This window comes from Akebia trifoliata, chromosome 7 (genome assembly GCF_017979445.1).
Source record: "Akebia trifoliata isolate Shusen 1 chromosome 7, ASM1797944v1, whole genome shotgun sequence".
NCBI lineage: Eukaryota > Viridiplantae > Streptophyta > Magnoliopsida > Ranunculales > Lardizabalaceae > Akebia > Akebia trifoliata.
In genome coordinates this window covers 27,913,036-27,931,877 of record NC_141381.1, presented here as the reverse complement: position 1 = coordinate 27,931,877, position 18,842 = coordinate 27,913,036, and the positions used below count along the sequence as shown (strand labels likewise).

The 18,842-nt window shown below is 36.1% G+C and overlaps 1 protein-coding gene and 1 pseudogene across 2 annotated transcripts; both read left to right on the top strand.

Moving 5' to 3' along the window:
* Positions 1–1,524: 1,524 nt before the first annotated feature.
* Positions 1,525–6,432, top strand: LOC147398747 (protein DETOXIFICATION 29-like). Its single transcript, XM_086448029.1, has 8 exons — positions 1,525–1,965; positions 2,050–2,591; positions 2,825–2,911; positions 4,116–4,172; positions 4,270–4,508; positions 4,993–5,111; positions 5,229–5,315; positions 6,085–6,432. Exons 1-8 carry the CDS (start codon positions 1,639–1,641, stop codon positions 6,175–6,177), a joined length of 1,551 nt encoding a protein of 516 aa, XP_086304155.1. The 5' UTR covers positions 1,525–1,638; the 3' UTR covers positions 6,178–6,432.
* Positions 6,433–15,770: 9,338 nt separating this feature from the next.
* On the top strand, positions 15,771–17,247 carry LOC147398746 (protein DETOXIFICATION 29-like; annotated as a pseudogene). Its single transcript, XR_015180183.1, has 2 exons — positions 15,771–16,138; positions 16,299–17,247. The product of XR_015180183.1 is annotated as a protein DETOXIFICATION 29-like (transcript).
* Positions 17,248–18,842: the final 1,595 nt, after the last annotated feature.

Here is an 18,842-nt window from a genome sequence, read left to right as displayed (position 1 = left end):
CAGCCTTTCACCTTTCCATAACAACTTCTTAGGTTAGAGATTAGGTTTTATCAAGATTCGGTTTATTACTTTGTTTTTTATACCGATGTGGTAATATACGATATCCATCGACGAGAAACCCAAAATATTTGTTCTCATGGCCCCCCACCTCCCCGGAAGCAGTGAATCAAATAGCTCGCCTTTAGCCTTCATCTCGCCTGGAACAGCAAACATCCGGGCTCTTATTGGGGGAGAAGACATCTACTGGTGATCAAGGCACTGAACTTCGAATCAATCTCTATGTTTTTACATTTAACTTTTTTACATCCTTTTTCACATTTTCATAATATTTGAGCTATTCCACTAACATTTTGAACTCCTAGCATGCTCCTTTGACCATAGTCTTTATTAATAGAATAATGAAAAATGACCAAGTACTCTCATTTTCAACATATAAATAAGAAAATGAATTTTTATACCTAAAATCTACTGCTATCTTCAACATGTATCTACCCTACTCATCACTTCAACTTTCAAATGCCTTCAACTCTATCTACCCTTACGAACCGGGTTGATTCTCAAGTGATGAATCACAAATTACGAACCTGAATTCAAACCGAGCGAATCCACGTACTAGGTAACATAGGTCAAAAATCACTTTTATGGAACTTTGTTTTATTTCAAATGGCCTTCATAACATGCAGGATAGGTGTCATGACTAACAATAGAGAAATTTTTTGCTCATAGAATTTTGTTTAAAGTGCTCACAGAAATTCAGATCCTACTATCACACATGAGCCCACATGTATTGCATGGCATCCCTAATTTACAAATTACTCATGTGAGGCTTGACTTGGCATGCATTGCAGAGTTTGCAAGCACTATGATTGCAACCTAGACATATTGGAAGGTAAATCCAAGTTAAACTCAAATTGCAGAACGCTCGACCTGAGCTCAACTCAACTCAACCCAACCTAAGTTCAATAACTTGAGCTCAACTCATGCTTGAGTTTATAAAATTAGGTTGAACTTGAGTATGGTAATTTTGGACATGTTCGACATGTTGGACTTATTAAACAATCCTATATTCATTTTGATAAGTAAATAAATTGTATATCTTAAATAAGAATACAACATTAAATACAAAATCATTAATAAATAAAATTGTACACAACCTCCAAATCTAACAGTAAAAGAATATTTAGACAAATCATACCAGCCAAAGCCCACAATAACAATATCTAATTCTCCACAGGTGGGGCGTTGTCTACCTAACCCCGTCCCCCTTAATTAAAAAAAAAAGAAAAAGAAAAAAGAAAAAAAGATATTTTGAATCAATCATTTTCCATTCCTGTCGTCATTTTCTCATTCAACTTTTCTACCTTAGAATATTTATAAAATCATTATTAAATACAAAATTATAAAATATTATAGAAGGAAAATTCACTGACGCAAGACAGTTCTTTACCGAACTAATCAAAAAAGAAAAAAGAAAAAAAAAGAAAAGACAGTTCTTTACCGAATCTTAAAACTTCTAAAAAGACATTTTTTCCCTACTTTTAAGGCTGTGTTGTCTGAAATCTAAATGATTCATTTTTATTATCTAAGTTCTTTTTAGAGTACTTCTCTCTCTCAAGAGTCAGAGCCAACCAGCCAAACATGGAGGAAAACTACAACCAACAACCACTTCTCTCAAACAGAGACGAAGAACAACTTCTAAAGCGTGGAGTGGGGAGTTCTTTTGGCTCATCTTTTATAGCAGAAGGAGACATCGAACCAATTAAAAAATTTCAAGATTTCTCAAGAGAATTCTGGGTCGAATCTAAAAAACTTTGGTTCCTGGCTGGACCAGCCATCTTCACCTCCATATGTCAATACTCCCTCGGAGCCATCACTCAAGTCTTCGCCGGCCAAGTCGGAACCCTAGAACTCGCTGCTGTCTCCGTCGAAAATTCCGTCATCGCCGGCTTCTCCTTCGGCGTCATGGTAATAATAATAATACAGTAATTTAAATTTCGTTTTTTTTATATATTATTATCAAACTTTTCTGAGAAGAATTTCATCAAACAGTTAGGGATGGGAAGCGCTTTGGAGACGTTATGTGGGCAAGCTTACGGTGCTGGACAGCTTGATATGTTGGGGATTTACATGCAGAGATCTTGGGTGATCCTCAACACTACTGGGGTTTTCTTGAGCTTGCTTTACATCTTCGCAAAACCCTTTTTGCAACTTATTGGTCAGGACGCACAGATTGCTGAAGCTGCTGGGATCTTCTCTGTATGGATGATTCCACAGCTTTTCGCTTACGCAATTAACTTTCCAATAGCGAAGTTCTTGCAGGCTCAAAGCAAGATGATGGTTATGGCTTTGATATCAGCTGTAGCTCTTGTTCTACACACTTTATTTAGTTGGCTCTTTATGTTGAAGCTTCGTTGGGGATTAGTTGGTGGAGCTGTGGTGTTAAACTTGTCTTGGGTTTTCATCGTTGTGGTTCAACTTTTGTATATATTCAGTGGGACTTGCGGTCGAGCTTGGTCTGGGTTCTCATGGAAGGCGTTTCAAAATTTATGGGGATTCGTACGGTTGTCTCTCGCATCTGCAGTGATGCTCTGGTGAGTTTTTTTTTTTGACTGGAAGAGTCGTCTTGGACTAGACGAGTTAACTTACGATGTGAGGTTTTAACTTTTAATAGACTTTAACTTTAATGGATGTTTGACTTTAAATCGTTATTTTGTCTCGGTTAGCAAAGTTCCGAACCACTGATCCAACTCGACATGGCCGTGCAGTAAAGTCGAGATGACCTTTTCTACCTAAAAACTTAAAAAAGATGTTTTTATTTATGTAGTTTGGAGGTGTGGTACTTCATGGCTCTGATTCTATTTGCTGGATATCTGAAGAACCCGGAGGTTTCAGTGGATGCCTTGTCCATATGGTGAGTAGTTTTAATATTTTACTTTTGCAAGAATCTATAGTGTAATGGTGGGACCCATGGGCCTCAATCATCATGTGTTAGTGTTTTGGTTAGGGCTGTCAATGGATGCTTATCGGTTCGGATATAGTAATATCCGAATCTGAATTTTTTATTTGATATCTGAATTTGAATTCGAATCCGATTATCCTATCAGATATCAGATAATATCTTATTAGAATTCGAATAAATTGTATATATAAAAAAATCATAATTTTTCCTTATCCAATTGATTTTTCTTATTAAAAAAAAAACTTATTATATATTATACTATATAATAAATCAATCAAATAAAATAATATATATTATATATTATTTAGAATCGGATATTATTGGATTCGAAATGTTAATATTTGAATCCATATCCGATAAGGATTCGAATATATAAAATTATCCGAACTCGAATCCAATATTTGAAATTTTCGAATAATATCTGATTTTTTGAATTTGAATTGGATTCGAATTTTCAACTATCCATCGACACCCCTAGTTGTGGTATTCGTCTGACACAACTTTAATATGTCAATGTGCACCATGTGCACCAACTACTTTTACCCCCATCTCTGCATGCAAAGAATAGGTTTCATGATACAAAATGGGAGGCATTTAGAAAGAAAACCTCATATTATGGTGTATTAAGTAATTTTTCCTCTATTTTATCAAATTCCTTCCTAGGATCCAAATTTGGTCCACAATCCAACATGGCCTGATCTGCGTTTTCCGGACCCAAAACCCAGCCCAACAAAAAGCCTAAAACCCCCTCCTTTTACTTCAACCTTCAAACCTCCTAATTTTTTGTCCAAATTAGTCGTCTTCAAACCTCCTATTTCCACACTAACTTTTGCTAATGCCACCCCAGTTCATATGTAAATCACAAAAGAATTGACATACCTCTTGGGGCAGCATTAGTAAAAGTTGGTGTGGCAATAGAAGCTCTCATTATAAATCACCATAATATTATGTCTCCTGAAGTTTTAGAACTTCTAAAAGAACCAAATTTCAGTATGAAATAGCCAAGAAAAAAAAATTGTAAATTTTAAAATGGAACTCAAGTTGGAAAAAAACCAACACGAGAAGATTATAAAATCCCAGACTCATATAATAAAATCTGTTCCAGATTGGTCAATCACAATTTATTTTGATATTATACTAACTGGTTGAATTGCAGCATGAATATATTGGGTTGGGCAGTTATGGTGGCTCTAGGATGCAATGCAGCTACAAGGTTTGTTACGAAGACACCACAATCTCTCGACTTTTGGATCCACAAAACAAAACTTTTGAAGAACAAATAATAATTGATGTGGTTTGTGCATATGCAGTGTCAGGGTGTCAAATGAATTGGGAGCAGGACACCCAAGAACTGCAAAGTTCTCGGTCGTGGTCGTCGTTATAAGTTCATTCCTGATTGGTGCTGTCCTTTCTCTCATTCTCATCCTTAGTCGAAATGAGTACCCGATCTTCTTTACGAGTAGTAGTGATGTGAGGAAGCTTGTCATTGAGCTTACCCCGTTGCTTGCACTCTCAGTCCTCATCAACAACGTCCAACCCGTTCTTTCAGGTATTTAAGCCATTTTTTTAAATACTAGAGTTTGCCCATGCCTACTGCACAGACATCCTCTTTGGAGTTAAATGGGTAAAAGAGGAAAGATAATAAACTTTAGAGGGGTATTATTGAAAATGGGTAAAAGAAAATTGGAGGTATATTATTAAAAAAGAGGGAGGGGAGGAGGGGAAACACAATAAAACTAAAGGGGGTGGAGAGAAAAGGTAATAAAGTGGGGTAGTGTGGACCCACTCCGTGTAGCTAGAGTGGGACGTGTATTCTCCACAACTGTAGTTGGACTGGGTTCCACTTTGTGTTTTATTATATAGATGCTTTGTGCTCATTTTTCAAATTTATGGTAGTTTAAAAATTTTAAGGGGCATAACTGTATGGACTAATCCCATCCCACAAGGGTGTACCAAAATCCTTAGATATCAGGGGAAAAAAAAAATACCATTTTTAAAGAAGTGAAGCTTGATTGATATTGTTTGATGCACAGGTGTGGCTATTGGGGCAGGATGGCAAGCATTGGTTGCTTATGTAAACATTGCATGCTATTATGTATTTGGAATTCCTTTGGGTCTTATTCTGGGTTACAAACTTGATTTTGGTGTCAAGGTAATCAACATTCCAACCTCTCTTCCACGTCTATTAGAATATTTGTTGTGTTAAAGTTAATGTTTCTAATGGCCCAAAAACAAAATAATGAGTCTTATTTTCAATGGGATATTTCAGGGAATTTGGTGTGGAATGTTGTCAGGTACGGTGGTACAAACACTTATTCTCTTCTGGATGACTTACAGAACAAACTGGAAGAAAGAGGTAATTCTTTTTAGCGAGTGATACATGTTTTCATTTCTTTTTCTTTAAAACATATTTTATGGTAGAACTTTATCCAATATTTCATAAAATTCCTGTTTTTCTAGACCTGACATGTTTCATGTGTTGTTTATGTACTGTTAACATGCAACATTATAATCAACTATGTAACAAGCATAATCATGGTTTGATAAGACGAACATATATGTGTAGCTATGGTGTTGTCAGATGTCTAGTATTTTTATTGGGCTGGGACTTCAAGAGGCAAGGCAGTATCAAAAGGCGAATATTTTTGGGTATATATTGTACTTTTGAGTTGGGTATATATTATACTTTTGAGTAGGGTTTCTTTATGTGTTTTGCTGTGTGAGGTTGCTTGCAGCTGTGGACAGAGAGTCTGTAATCTTTATCGTTGATAGTGGATTTTTTCTCCGTCTCCTCTGCGGACGTAGGCAATTTGCTGAACCATGTAAATCTTGTGTGTTTGTTTTGTTCTTTTATCTTTACTCTTGTAATGCTTCCGCAAGTCCAGCTTACCCATCAAATATACAAACATGTATATGTTGCTGTGACTCTAGACGAACATTTTTTGGGCCACTGATGTCCATACCAGAAAGATTTTCCTAAGTTTTTGGGTAGTTAAAATTGTTTAGAAAATTATCTATTTGTGACAAATAATCAACAATGGCATGCCAAATTTTTGACATAAGTTGAGATTGACCTAACAGATTATTTTAGGGCAGCACTGATGTTCAACTGGTGTTCATTGTAGGCTTCTATAGCTGGGGACAGGATAAAGGAATGGGCAGGAGCGCAAAATGATAAAGGTGCCGACACACGACAAACACAGTCCATTCTTGGATAGCATTTGCACAATCATATTGCAAAATTTTGACAATTCAGTCAAAAATAAGAAAAGTGCAGCTACGATTGTCTCCACCATCGAGTAATGTTGCTTCAGCAAGTAATGGTTCTTGCAGAATTCAAAATCTGCCGTCATGGTTGGAGCCATCTAGGTTTCACTGCATTGGAGTGACAGCAATTTCAGTTTTCCTATCCTCAACTCTCCGTTTATTCATCTGTACCACTTAAGGAATTTATTCAGTATTTGCTTGATCTAGTCTAAAGCTGTTCATATTCCTTCTAAATATGATGAGAAACAAAATATTTTCGAGTCTGATAATGTGACTACACCACATGGTATACCCAATCAATCAACTCTCCTGATTTGACAAGTCTAGGAACCGTAGATCTCTACGTCCCGGGATATTCTTTTTTTAAATGGGGAAGTGCAGTTGTGTAACCCGAGGCGTACAGATCTACATCACGTCAGGATAGTTGATAGAGTATGCTAAGTGCGGTAGTCAGATTATCACGATTCAATATTTTAATATAAAATTGTGAGCAGGTACATGATAAAAAATTTCAATCGTAAATATTTGTAACCTATTCTACCTCATTTTAAATTGAGTCCCGATAATATGACTTGCCGAGTGACATACTCAATCGATTCTCTGATGTGGACAAGTTTGGGAACCGTACATGGGAAACACGGATCCCTCGGGATACACTTTCTTATGGGGAAGTGCAATCATGTATTACGGCATATTGATCGAGCATGCCATCTGACGAGTCATATTATCACGACTCTTTTAAATTTATCGTTTTCAACGTCTAGTAGACAACTGTGGAGATAAAATATCACTCTCATCTATAAACTTAGATATTTGAAGCCTGGTTTGAGTTGCTCTAACAACATGCCTTAAGGTGCATTAAATACACCTTGAAAATTTATTTTCCCCTAAGAAATACTCTCAAATGCTTTTTTTAAAGGTTTATTTAAGGGTAACTTACACTTTGACCCCCTATAATTTGGCATAATTCCATTTTTGACCTCTTAATATTTTGATAATTGCACTTACCTCTTTATAGTTATGTAATGGGTTCACTTGGCGTCCCTTCAATCAAATTGACAATAATGTAGAAGTTAAATTCCTTTTTATAAAGACCATTTTGCCTTTTTCTTAATATTATTATTGTCTATAAAAAAAAAATATGCATGTGAAAGAAAGAGTTCAATGAATGCTTAGTTAGGGGCATTTTAATTATTATTTTAAAATTTATTTTTTTAAATAAAAATAACATAAAATAAGAGGTTGAAATAGTAAAATAACACCTAAATTTTAACCCCGTAAGTGAAAGGCCAGGTAAGTAACATTATCAAAATATTAGAGGGTCAAAATGAAATTATACTAAATTATATGGGTCAAAGTGTAATTTACCCTTTATTAAATTCACGTTAACCATTGTAAAATTAAGAAAACATGGAAGGGCATGTCTAAAACACTCAAAATAACAACAAATACTTATTTTAATTGAAAAAATAATTAAATAATATATCAATAAGGACTTTTAGCATAAAATTACACATGTTTATGGCAATAGCAAAAAGGGCCTTGTAAAATTAACAAAAATGTGGAAGGGCGTGTCTAAAACACTCAAAATGACAAATAATACTTATTTTAAAAAAAAAATTAATTGATATATTAGTAAGGACTTTTAGCATAAAAATTCCATATGTTTATGACAATGGCAAAAAGGGCCATTTTTTTTTTAATACTCAAAATATGGCTATTTGCCACAGTACTTCATGTTTTTGGATAGAAATGCCCTCACATTTAATTTCTATAATAAACCCTTGAACAGTAATTTTTTAAATTGTAACTTTCTCCTTTCCAATATTTTATACCACTGAGAGAGAGAGAGAGAGAGATCCATTCTCTCTACAAAAACTTGTCAAAAAGTCATCAGATTTCACCATAGAGGCTCTAAATTTGATGAACAATGGTTAATCTTGTAGATCTACGCATTCTCGTGTTCAATTCACGATTTATTGAAGATTTTTATCAAATGTTGTCAATTTCTTTTATTGTTTCTAGATTTCTCATCCATAGTTATATAGATAGAAAATATAGCAAAAAATTCTGATTTCACAGAATTTTTACGATTAATACATATTACCCAGTGTTGAACCTTGATGCTGGCCAATGGTACCTTTCATCGAGATTTGACAATATGGACATTTTTTTACTTTCATAAACTTCTGTTAGACAATTTCGTTTAAGTTTGACAAGACGTACCATAGAGCCTCGATGCTATAATACATTCCAACATCTAGGTTCGATGATAGATAAATTTTATGAACAAAATTGTAAAAATTCTGTAAAATTAAAAAAAAATAAAAATTAACCACTTTCTTTTTATATAAGAGTCAAAATAGATGAATTGATCTGGTTTCAATGGAGTACCAGATAGAAGAATTTCATTAGTATTTATAGTAGTTTACATGATAGAGAGAATTTCAAAATAACAAAACAGAAAAATTACATAAAGATCTACATAACAGACTTATTAGATAAGCAGTTCAAAGATCTATTCAAACTATTATTGTTACAACAGACTTGTCCTTCAATATCTCTTTCAATATCTGACTGTTGAGTATCATGCACGGGGATAGACTCTGTTATGTTACTTATCTGTTTAACTGGCCCCCGCAAGCTAATGGTGAGAGGTTGAACCATAAGCTTGTTACGAAGAAAGGAAAATCTGGATGTTGTCAGTCCCTTAGTGAACATGTCTGAAGGTTGTGAGTGTGTAGGAATATATCAAGCAAGGATGTCTCTATTGAAGATTTTCTCCCTTATAAAATGATAATCTACCTCGATATGTTTTGTGCGAGCATGAAATACTGGATTGGAAGATAATGATAACGCACCAAGGTTGTCAACCCATAGGTAAGGAGGGGAATTGAGTGGAAGACCAAGTTCTTTGAATACATGCGCACCCAATATAACTCTGTGACAGTAAGGGCCATTGACCTGTATTCCGCCTCGATGCTTGATCTTGCTATGACTGGTTGTTTCTTTACCATCCAAGAAATGAGGCATGGACCTATGAAGATGCAATAACCTGTTGTGGACTTGCGGTTATCGGGACTCCTAGTCCAATCTGAGTCACAGAATGCATGAAGTGCTAGAGATCCTTTTGTGTAATGGAGGCCATGTTCAATTGTACCTTTGAGGTATCTAAGCACTCTTTTGGCAGTTGTGAGATGGACTGTAGTAGGACAATGGAGGAATTGACATAATTGATTCACACTATAAGCAATGTCCAAGTGAGTTAGGGTGCAATATTGTAATGCTCCCACGATGTGCCATTATATGGATGGATCAGGGAGAGGGTCACATGCATGTTTAGACATCTTGCTACCCGATAGACATGATGTTGAAATTGGTTTGGCACCAACCATTTTAGTGTCTTCAAGCAGGTCAAGAATGTACTTACTTTGATGAAGATGAAGTTGGTCTGAGGTACGATGAACCTGGATGCCCAGAAAGTATGATAGTGGTCCCAAATCCTTCACTGCAAAGTCACAGCTCAATTGATGAAGAGTTCCTTCATTGTATGAGGGGAGTTGCTCACAACTAAAATATCATCAACATAGATGAGAATAAATATGGTGACAATAGGGTGATGTAAATAAAATAGAGAAGTATCCACATGAGAACCAATAAAGCCAAGATCAAGTAAGCTTTTGGAGAGGCGCCTGAACCAAGCCCTTGGAGCTTGTTTCAAGCCATAAAGGGACTTGTGTAGGTGGCACACATGAGTTGGAAGCATAGGGTTTGCAAACCCTTTTGGTTGTTCCATATAAACTTCTTATTCAAGGTGACCATGCAAGAAGGCATTAGATATGTCAAGTTGTTGTATCACCCAATTGTGATGAACTGCCAATGCAAGAATTAACCGAATGGTGGCAGGCTTAATAATGGGACTGAATGTCTCATAGTAATTAACTCCATGCTCTTGATCAAAGCCTTTGGCTACTAGTCGGGCTTTGTACCTTTCAATGGTTCCATCCGCCCTCTGCTTGAGTTTGAAAACCCACTTATTTCAAATGATATGTTTGTTTGGAGGTCTAGGACACAAAGTCCAAGTTTTATTTTCCAAGAAGGGCATCAAATTCAAGTTGCATAGCTCCTGTCCAATTAGAGTCCTTGGAGGCTTGTTTGTAGGTTCTAGGCTCAGAGGAGAGTGTGGAGGATAAGGCCTGCAGGGGATGATTGGTGGAGGAGTATAAATGGTAGTCAGGAAACCATTTGGGTTTGTGGGAGTTGGTTTGAAAACGGGTGACCATTTTACTAGAGGGGGGATGGGCAGCAGGTAAGGCAATGTTGGGGGATGGGTCATGAATGGTTGGGGTAATATCTGACTGGTCACGAGATGAATTTGCATCAGAGAGGTCCAGACCTACAGAAAGCTCAGTTGAGGAATGTAATGAAGAAGTAATAGATGGTAAGGAGGAGGGGGACATACCTGTTGATGCAGGAGTAGCACAGTCCACCAAAGTGTCGTCCAAGGTGTGAGTAGAAGCAGGTGGAGAGAAGTCAATCATGGGAGGGTAGGTAACAGGTAAGGTAGTGGTAGGAGCAGACTTCTGATTGAGATAGGCAGCATGAAATGTATATTTATCAAACACAACATGCCAGGAGATGTATATCCTGTCAGAGTTGATATCAAAACACCTATAGCCTTTTTGGTTTGTAGCATAGTCAAGAAAGATGCACTTTTTGCTGTGGTATGCTAGCTTATGAGGAGAGTAAGGTTTTAAGAGGGAATAGCAGGTATACCCAAATGTTCTAAGGAGGGAGTAGTCTGGTTGTTTTTGAAATAAACGATAGTAGGGGGATTGATTGGCAAGGACAGGTGTTGGCATGCGATTAACAAGATGTGTTGCAGTTAAGAAAGCATCAACCCAATGTGTAGGAGGCAAATGAAACTGAGTTAAGAGACTTAGACCCGTCTCTGTGAGATGTCTATGTTTCCTTTCAAAACTTCCATTCTGTTCAAAGGTGTATGGGCATGTTAGGCAATGTAAAATGCCACTTGCTGCTATAAATGATTAAAAAGAATGATAGAGATATTCTCTTCCATTGTCGGTTTGTAATTGTTTGATTTTAAATGAGAAGAGATTCTCAACCAAGCATTTAAATTTAATGAAGGATAAGGAAACATCAGATTTTTGCTTAAGAGGAAATAACCAAGAATAATCATCTATAAAAAGAATATAGTATTTACAACCACTAATTGACATTACAAGAGAAGTCCACACATCAGAATGGATAAGTTCTAGGGGGTGGCTGGAGTGATGAGTAGATATGGGGAAGGGAAGTTTATGGATTTTAGCCATTTGACAAAATTCACAAACATGCTTGAACTTGTGAATGCCAAATATAGAAATTAAGGAGCCAGTAGTGAGCTACTGGAGGACAGATTCTGATGGATGGCCTAATCATGAATGCCAAGTTTGAAGAGAGGCTATAATTCCTAGTAAAGCAGTGAATGGGGATGTTCTCTGCATTTTATTGAATGGAAATTGTTGAAATTGGACAGGATAAAGACCTGCTTTACTCAGACCTTGGAGGAGCACCTTGTTGGTCTGCATATCCTTCACAACAAAATATGATGCAATTAGGATAAAGTAGCAATTGTTATCTTGACATAGTTTTTGAATAAAAAGAAGATTAGACGAGGCATTAGGACAATGTAATATATTGGACAGTAGTAAAGAACTTTGTTAAGTGTTGAGAATTGAGGAACCAATATGATATACATCCAAACCTCCACCATTGCCCACAGTAATTTGAGCAGGGCCTTGATACGGTTGCTGTTGAATAGTGAGGTTTTCCAAGGTAGATGTGACATGACTGTTGGCACCGCTATATAAGAACCAAAATAGTTCATCCTTATGTTGCACATGTGTGTGGGCAGCCATAGCAGCGAGCTGAGCAGGGGGTGTCTCCCTTGGTATGAGAAATCCATGCGATGGTAATAGTCAAGTGTTTGGTGGTTATTTTTTCCACAAATCTGACATGGAGGTTTGGAGTTGGAAAAGAGGGTGTTGGGGTGAGGAGGCTTGCTTGTCTGCTATGCAGAAGAGGAATGAAGTTGGTTTCTGAGTTCAGGGGGTTTATTGGAGGGATATTGCTTAGGCTTTTTGTTGTTGTAGTGTTGTTTGGATTTTTGGGTGAAAAAGGCAATGTTATGGGTGTTAGGTGGGACAGATTTGTGTTGGAGCTCAAGGAGTTGCTCATAATTGAGCAGTTCTGATTGGAAATCATCAAAAGTGATTGAGGAATTTCGGGTTGCAAAATTCAGAAATGTAATAAAGGGTTGATATGCTGGATTCAGTCCTCCCACAACATAGGAGATCAAATCGTCTTCATCAATAGGTTTTCCCACTGCTGCAAGTTGGTCAGATCAATTTTTGGCAGTAAGGAGGTAATCTGTACAGGATTTGTTGGACTGATTCAACATTTGGAGCTGCCTATTGAGGTGAGATATTCTAGAACGAGAATTAGGTGCAAATCAATTCGCCAAAGTGTTCCAGACTTGTTGAGAGGTGGTGAGTCCATAAACAGTAGACAGAATGTTCTCTGTAAGAGTGTCATTGATCCATGCCAATATGAACTGGTCCTTTTTCTGCCATACCAAATAATCAAAAGTAATGACAAAAGTGGGTTTGCCTTCATCATCAGTGACAAACTTGATTGGGTAGGACTCAGAGCCATCCACAATTCCTAAGAAATCATGACTTTGAAGGAGAGGGAGGAATTGAGTGGTCCAATTGAGGTAATTGGTGCCATCCAATTCGACAGATACCAAGGGAGTGATGTTAGGTAAGGAGAATGTTGCAGTGGAATCTTTGGAAGCCATAGGATCAAAAGGTGGGGGTGGGGGGGGGGTTTCCCAAGTAAAGGTTATGATACCAAGTCAAAATAGATGAATTGATCTGGTTTCAATGGAATACTAGATAGAAGAATTTCATTAGTATTTATAGTAGTTTACATGATAGAGAGAATTTCAACATAACAAAATAGAAAAATTACATAAAGATCTACATAACAGACTTATCAGATAAGCAACTCAAAGATCTATTCAAACTATTATTGTTACAACAGACTTGTCCTTCAATATCTCCTTCAATATCTTATTCAATATTTGACAATTGAGTATCATGCACGGGGATAGACTTTGTTCTGTTACTTATCTGTTTAACTATAAGTATGGACGATTAATACATCAAGATTATAAGAATACATAAACATATTTTAAAAAAAATAAAGAAAATAGAGGAGAAATTGATAATCTTTGTGGAAACCTTCAATAGAACATAAATCAAACATGAGAATACATAGAACTACAAGATTCACCATTGTTCTTCAAATCTAGAGTCTCTTTGAAGAATTCCTACGAATTTTTGATCAGTTTTGTAGAGAATCTCTCTCTCTCTCTCAATGGTATAAAATGTTGGGAAGGAAGAAGTTACAATTTTTTTAAGGCAAAAATAGCTTAAGTACAAAAGGTGACCCTTAGGAAAGAAAAAAAGCAAGAAAAATAAGAGAAAGAAAACCTTTTTTTTATTTTTTATTAGAAGGGTATTTGGGCCAGCTTGCATGCAAGAAAATGAAAAATAACTTTATGTATTACAAATAGAATCCCATTTAAACACAAAATTATTGAAAGAAACTCCCAAGAAATCTTTATCCAAAAACATAAGTTACTGTAGCAAATAACCCTATTTTTTCATTTTCATAAACCTATGAAATTTTTATGCAAAATGTCCATATATTAGTACTTTACCAATTTGATAATCACTTTCTATACCAGTCAACATTTTCTCATTCAACTTTAATGCACATCTTTATTTTCTACCTAAAATATTAATAAAAATGGCATTTAGCAAAAAAAAAAATATCATAAGTTTGATAAAATGGCAAAGAGTTGTGTTGGGGTGACACAGAATTTATTGTGATTCTCACAATTCTGATGTGGAGATGCATACATAACTGTAGATAGTTTTTACTCGTATCGCGAGGAAACACATCTATGGTTTTGTGCACATCTCACGTTAAACTTGTGAGAATCGCAATAAATACCCTGTGTCATTTTAGCGTTTTCCACTGCAAAAGAGTGCCATTTTTTTTAATACTGAAAATACGAAAATTTGCTATAGTAACTCGCAGGTTTTGTAAAAAGGCCCCACATATAATTTTATAATGAATCCTTATGAAATATTCATCAAAATTACAACTTCCTCCCTCTTAACCTTTTATATCATCTTATAAGGGAGAGAGCTCTACATTATCTCTACCAAATAACCATTGGAGTTCATTAAATTAAGAGCCTCTAACTTTGATAAACGATTGAAAAACATGTACATCAGTCCACTCTCATGTTTGATCCACAATCTATTGGAGCTTTCCATCAACAATTGCCACTCTCTCCTATTTTTATTTCCATATATTTTTAAATCATTAGTATATTCATATGGAATGTGGTATATTTCTCCTCCAATGTTTTTTTACATGGAATGTAATAGCTAAAAACTCAATGATTTCACGAAAATTTTACAGTCTAGTTAGTAAAATTTACCCAGTGTCGAGGTTCCAAATTGGAATGTATTACAGTGTTGATGCTCAATGTTACCTATAATCGAACTTTGACGAAACATTCAGTTATAGTTATTCATCGAGGTTCGATGATGGGAAACGTCGATCCTCGACACCGCAATACATTCTAGTGTCAAACCTCAACACTAGGTAAATTTTATGATCTAAACTTTAAAATTTCATGAAATCATTGAGTATTTTGCTACCATTTTTATTGTAAAATAAGATTGGAAGAGAGGTTTATCAAGGCCCATAAGAATATGTAATTGATTTGAAAATATATGAAAAAAAATCGGAAAGTGTTATAATCGTTGGTGGAAGGCTATAATAGATCGTGAATCAAACATGAGAATAGACAGATCTACACGTTTCGCCATTGTTTCTCCAAGCTAGAGAGAATGTTATTAGATCATACAAAGGATTATTCATAAGAGTTTATTTCAAAAAAATTGTAAAGAGTCAATGCTGGAGTGACCTCAAGATTGGACCTCATATCGCACATCTTGACATGAAAGTAGATTGGAACCATAGATGTTTTCACTCTTATCTTGAGAAAATCATCTATGGTTCCCATACACACTTTCAAGTCAAAGTGTGTGATGTAAGGTCCAATTTTGGGATTACTTCAGCATTATTCAATTGTAAATTGCCCTATTTCGACTATTAAAAAAATGTGACCATTTTTTACCATTGCCTTGAACGTGTGGAATTTCTTTGCTAGAAGTCCTTAACAAAATCTGTGTTTAAACACAAAATTATACATATGCATATTGGTTAGGTTCCGTAGACTCAAGAAATATGACTCAAGATTTGACACAATATTTTAACTGTGTAAACACAAAAACCAATGATTGAAAATTATTCTTGAGATAGGCATCATCAAGATATATATATATTGTTGAGATATGAATAAAAGCTTAACCGTTGGATTTTGTGTTTACACGGTCAACATGAGGAGATGGATCTCAATTTCTCAACCAACCAAACATGGAGGAGAACTACAATCGACAACCACTTCTCTCAAACAGAGACGAAGAACAACTTCGAAAGCGTGAAGTTGGGAGTTCTTTTGGTTCATCTTTTATAACAGAAGGAAACATCGAACCAATTAAAAAAATTCAAGATTTTTCAAGAGAATTCTGGGTTGAATCTAAAAAACGCTGGTTCCTCGCTGGGCCAGCCTTCTACGCTTCCATATGCCAATACACGCTCGGTGCCATTACTCAGGTCTTTGCCTATCAAGTCGGAACCCTAGAACTCGCTGCCATCTCCATCGCAAATTTCGTCATCTCCGGCTTCTCCTTCGGAATCATGGTAATATACTAAGAGTAAATTACCATTTCGTGAGCTGAATAGGAAGAAATTCTGATTCTGGTTCTGGTTCACTGTTCATTTTAATAAATATAGTAATTAAAACTTCAATTTATTTCAGTTTATTTCTTATAAAAAAATTTAAAGGAATTTTATGAAATAGTTGGGGATGGGAAGCACTTTGGAGACACTATGTGGGCAAGCTTACGGTGTTGGACAGCTCGATATGTTGGGAATCTAGATGCAGAGATCTTGGGTTATCCTCAATACTACTGGGCTTTTAATGAGCTTACTTTACATCTTCGCGAAGCCCTTTTTGAAACTTATTGGACAAGAAGAACAGATCGCTGAGGCTGCTGGGGACTTCTCTATATGGATGATTCCGCAGCTTTTCGCTTACGCAATGAACTTTCCAATAGCGAAGTTCTTACAGGCTCAAAGCAAAATGATGGTTATGGTTTTGATATCAGCTGTAGCTCTGGTTCTACACATTTTGTTTAGTTGGCTCTTGATGTTGAAGCATGGTTGGGGATTAGTTGGTGGAGCTGTGGTGTCGAACTTGTCTTGGGTTTTCATAGTGGGACTTGTGGACGAGCTTGGTCTGGGTTCTCATGGAAGGCGTTTCAGAATTTATGGGGATTCGTACGGTTGTCACTCGGATCCGCAGTGATGCTCTGGTAAGTTTTTTTTTTTTTTTTTTTTGACTCGGCCGAGTCGTGTAGGATTAGACGAATTAAAATGTCAGGTTTTGATACACTTGACTCCCAGGAATTTTTTTTGAATCGTGCTGGGGTGACACAAGATTTACTGTGATTCTCACAATTCTGACATGGACATGCATAGATAATGGTAGATGGTTTTTACTCGTATTGCGAGGAAACACATCTATGGTTATGTGCACATCGCACGTCAGACTTGTGATAATAGCAGTAAAAACTTTTTGTCATTTCAACATTTTCCATTTTTTTTATTTGACGAGTGAGTCCATATTGAGTAGCATGGTACGATTTCAAATCTTACTATTAGTCGTGAACCCACATCTTCTTATCCAAAAACATGATCTGATGTAGTAGCCTCATAGAGGATGAAATTCTAAAAAATTTGAATATATATATATAGGGTCCCGTTCGGCACCCTAAGTTTTACCACACACTTTAACAAACGCGTTTTGTCGTATATGGGTTAGAAGTTTCGGAATGGGCTGATTTTTGGTGAGGATGATCTCTATGGTGAGGAGATCATCCTCACCAAAAATCAGCTCGTTTCAAAACTTCTAACCCCATCAAAAATGATTTACAAAAAATGGACGGTCCACGATTTTTCAACTTGTAAACATGGGGCTAAACATTTCGGAATGGACTGATTTTTGGAGAGGATGATCTTCTAATCATAGAGATCATCCTCACCAAAAATCAGCCCATTCCAAAACTTCTAACCCATGTAAGACAAAAAATGTTTGTTAAAGTGTGTGGTAAAACTTAGGGTGCTGAACATTTCCCATATATATATATAGGGTCCCGTTCGCCACCCTTAGTTTTACCACACACTTTAACAAACGCGTTTTGTCTTACATGGGTTACAAGTTTCGGAATGAGCTGATTTTTGGTGAGGATGATCTCTATGGTGAGGAGATCATCCTCACCAAAAATCAGCTCATTCCAAAACTTCTAACCCCATCAAAATTGATTTACAAAAAATGGACGGTCCACGATTTTTCAACGTGTAAACATGGGGCTAAACATTTCGGAATAGGCTGATTTTTGGGGAGGATGATCTTCTAATCATAGAGATCATCCTCACCAAAAATCAGCTCATTCCAAAACTTCTAACCCATGTAGGACAAAACACGTTTGTTAAAGTGTGTGGTAAAACTTAGGGTGCTGAACATTTCCCATATATATATATATATATATATGGGTAGTGTTCAAGGGCAAACTTTTTAGCAAACTTTTTGGCAAAACATTTTTCAAAACATGGGTTAGAGGTTTTGGAATGGGCTGATTTTTGGTGAGGATGATCTCTACGGTGAGTAGATCATCCTCACCAAAAATCATCCCATTCCAAAACTTCTAACCCATGTTTACCAGTTGAAAAATCGTGGACCGTCCATTTTTTGTAAACTGTTTTTGATGGGGTTAGAAGTTTTGGAATGGGCTGATTTTTGGTGATGATGATCTCCTCACTGTAGAGATCATCCTCACCAAAAATCACCCCATTCCAAAACCTCTAACTCATGTTTTGAAAAATGTTTTGCCAAAAAGTTTGCTAAAAAGTTGGCCATTGAACGCCCCCATATATATATATATATATATATATATATATATGGGTCCCTTTCAGCAACAAACATTTTGGTAAAACATTTTTCAAAACATGGGTTAGAGGTTTTGGAATGGGCTGATTTTTGATGAGCATGATCTCTATGGTGAGGAGATCATCCTCATCAAAAATCAGCCCATTCCAAAACTTCTAACCCCATGTTTACAAGTTGGGAAATCGTGGACCGTCCATTTTTTGTAAGCCATTTTTGATGGGTAAGAGGTTTTGGAATGGGCTGATTTTTGGTGATGATGATCTCCTCACCGTAGAGATCATCCTCACCAAAAATCAGCCCATTCCAAAACCTCTAACCCATATTTTGAAAAATGTTTTGCCAAAATGTTTGTTGCTGAACATTTCCCTATATATATATATATATATATATATATAT

Excerpts from the sequence above, each read along its gene's own strand:
- LOC147398747 (XM_086448029.1), top strand. The coding sequence starts at position 1,639 with ATGGAGGAAAACTACAACCAACAACCACTTCTCTCAAACAGAGACGAA. Across the intron at positions 2,912-4,115 it reads GTGGATGCCTTGTCCATATG|CATGAATATATTGGGTTGGG; the intron begins GTGAGTAGTTTT and ends GTTGAATTGCAG. Across the intron at positions 5,112-5,228 it reads AACTTGATTTTGGTGTCAAG|GGAATTTGGTGTGGAATGTT; the intron begins GTAATCAACATT and ends GGGATATTTCAG.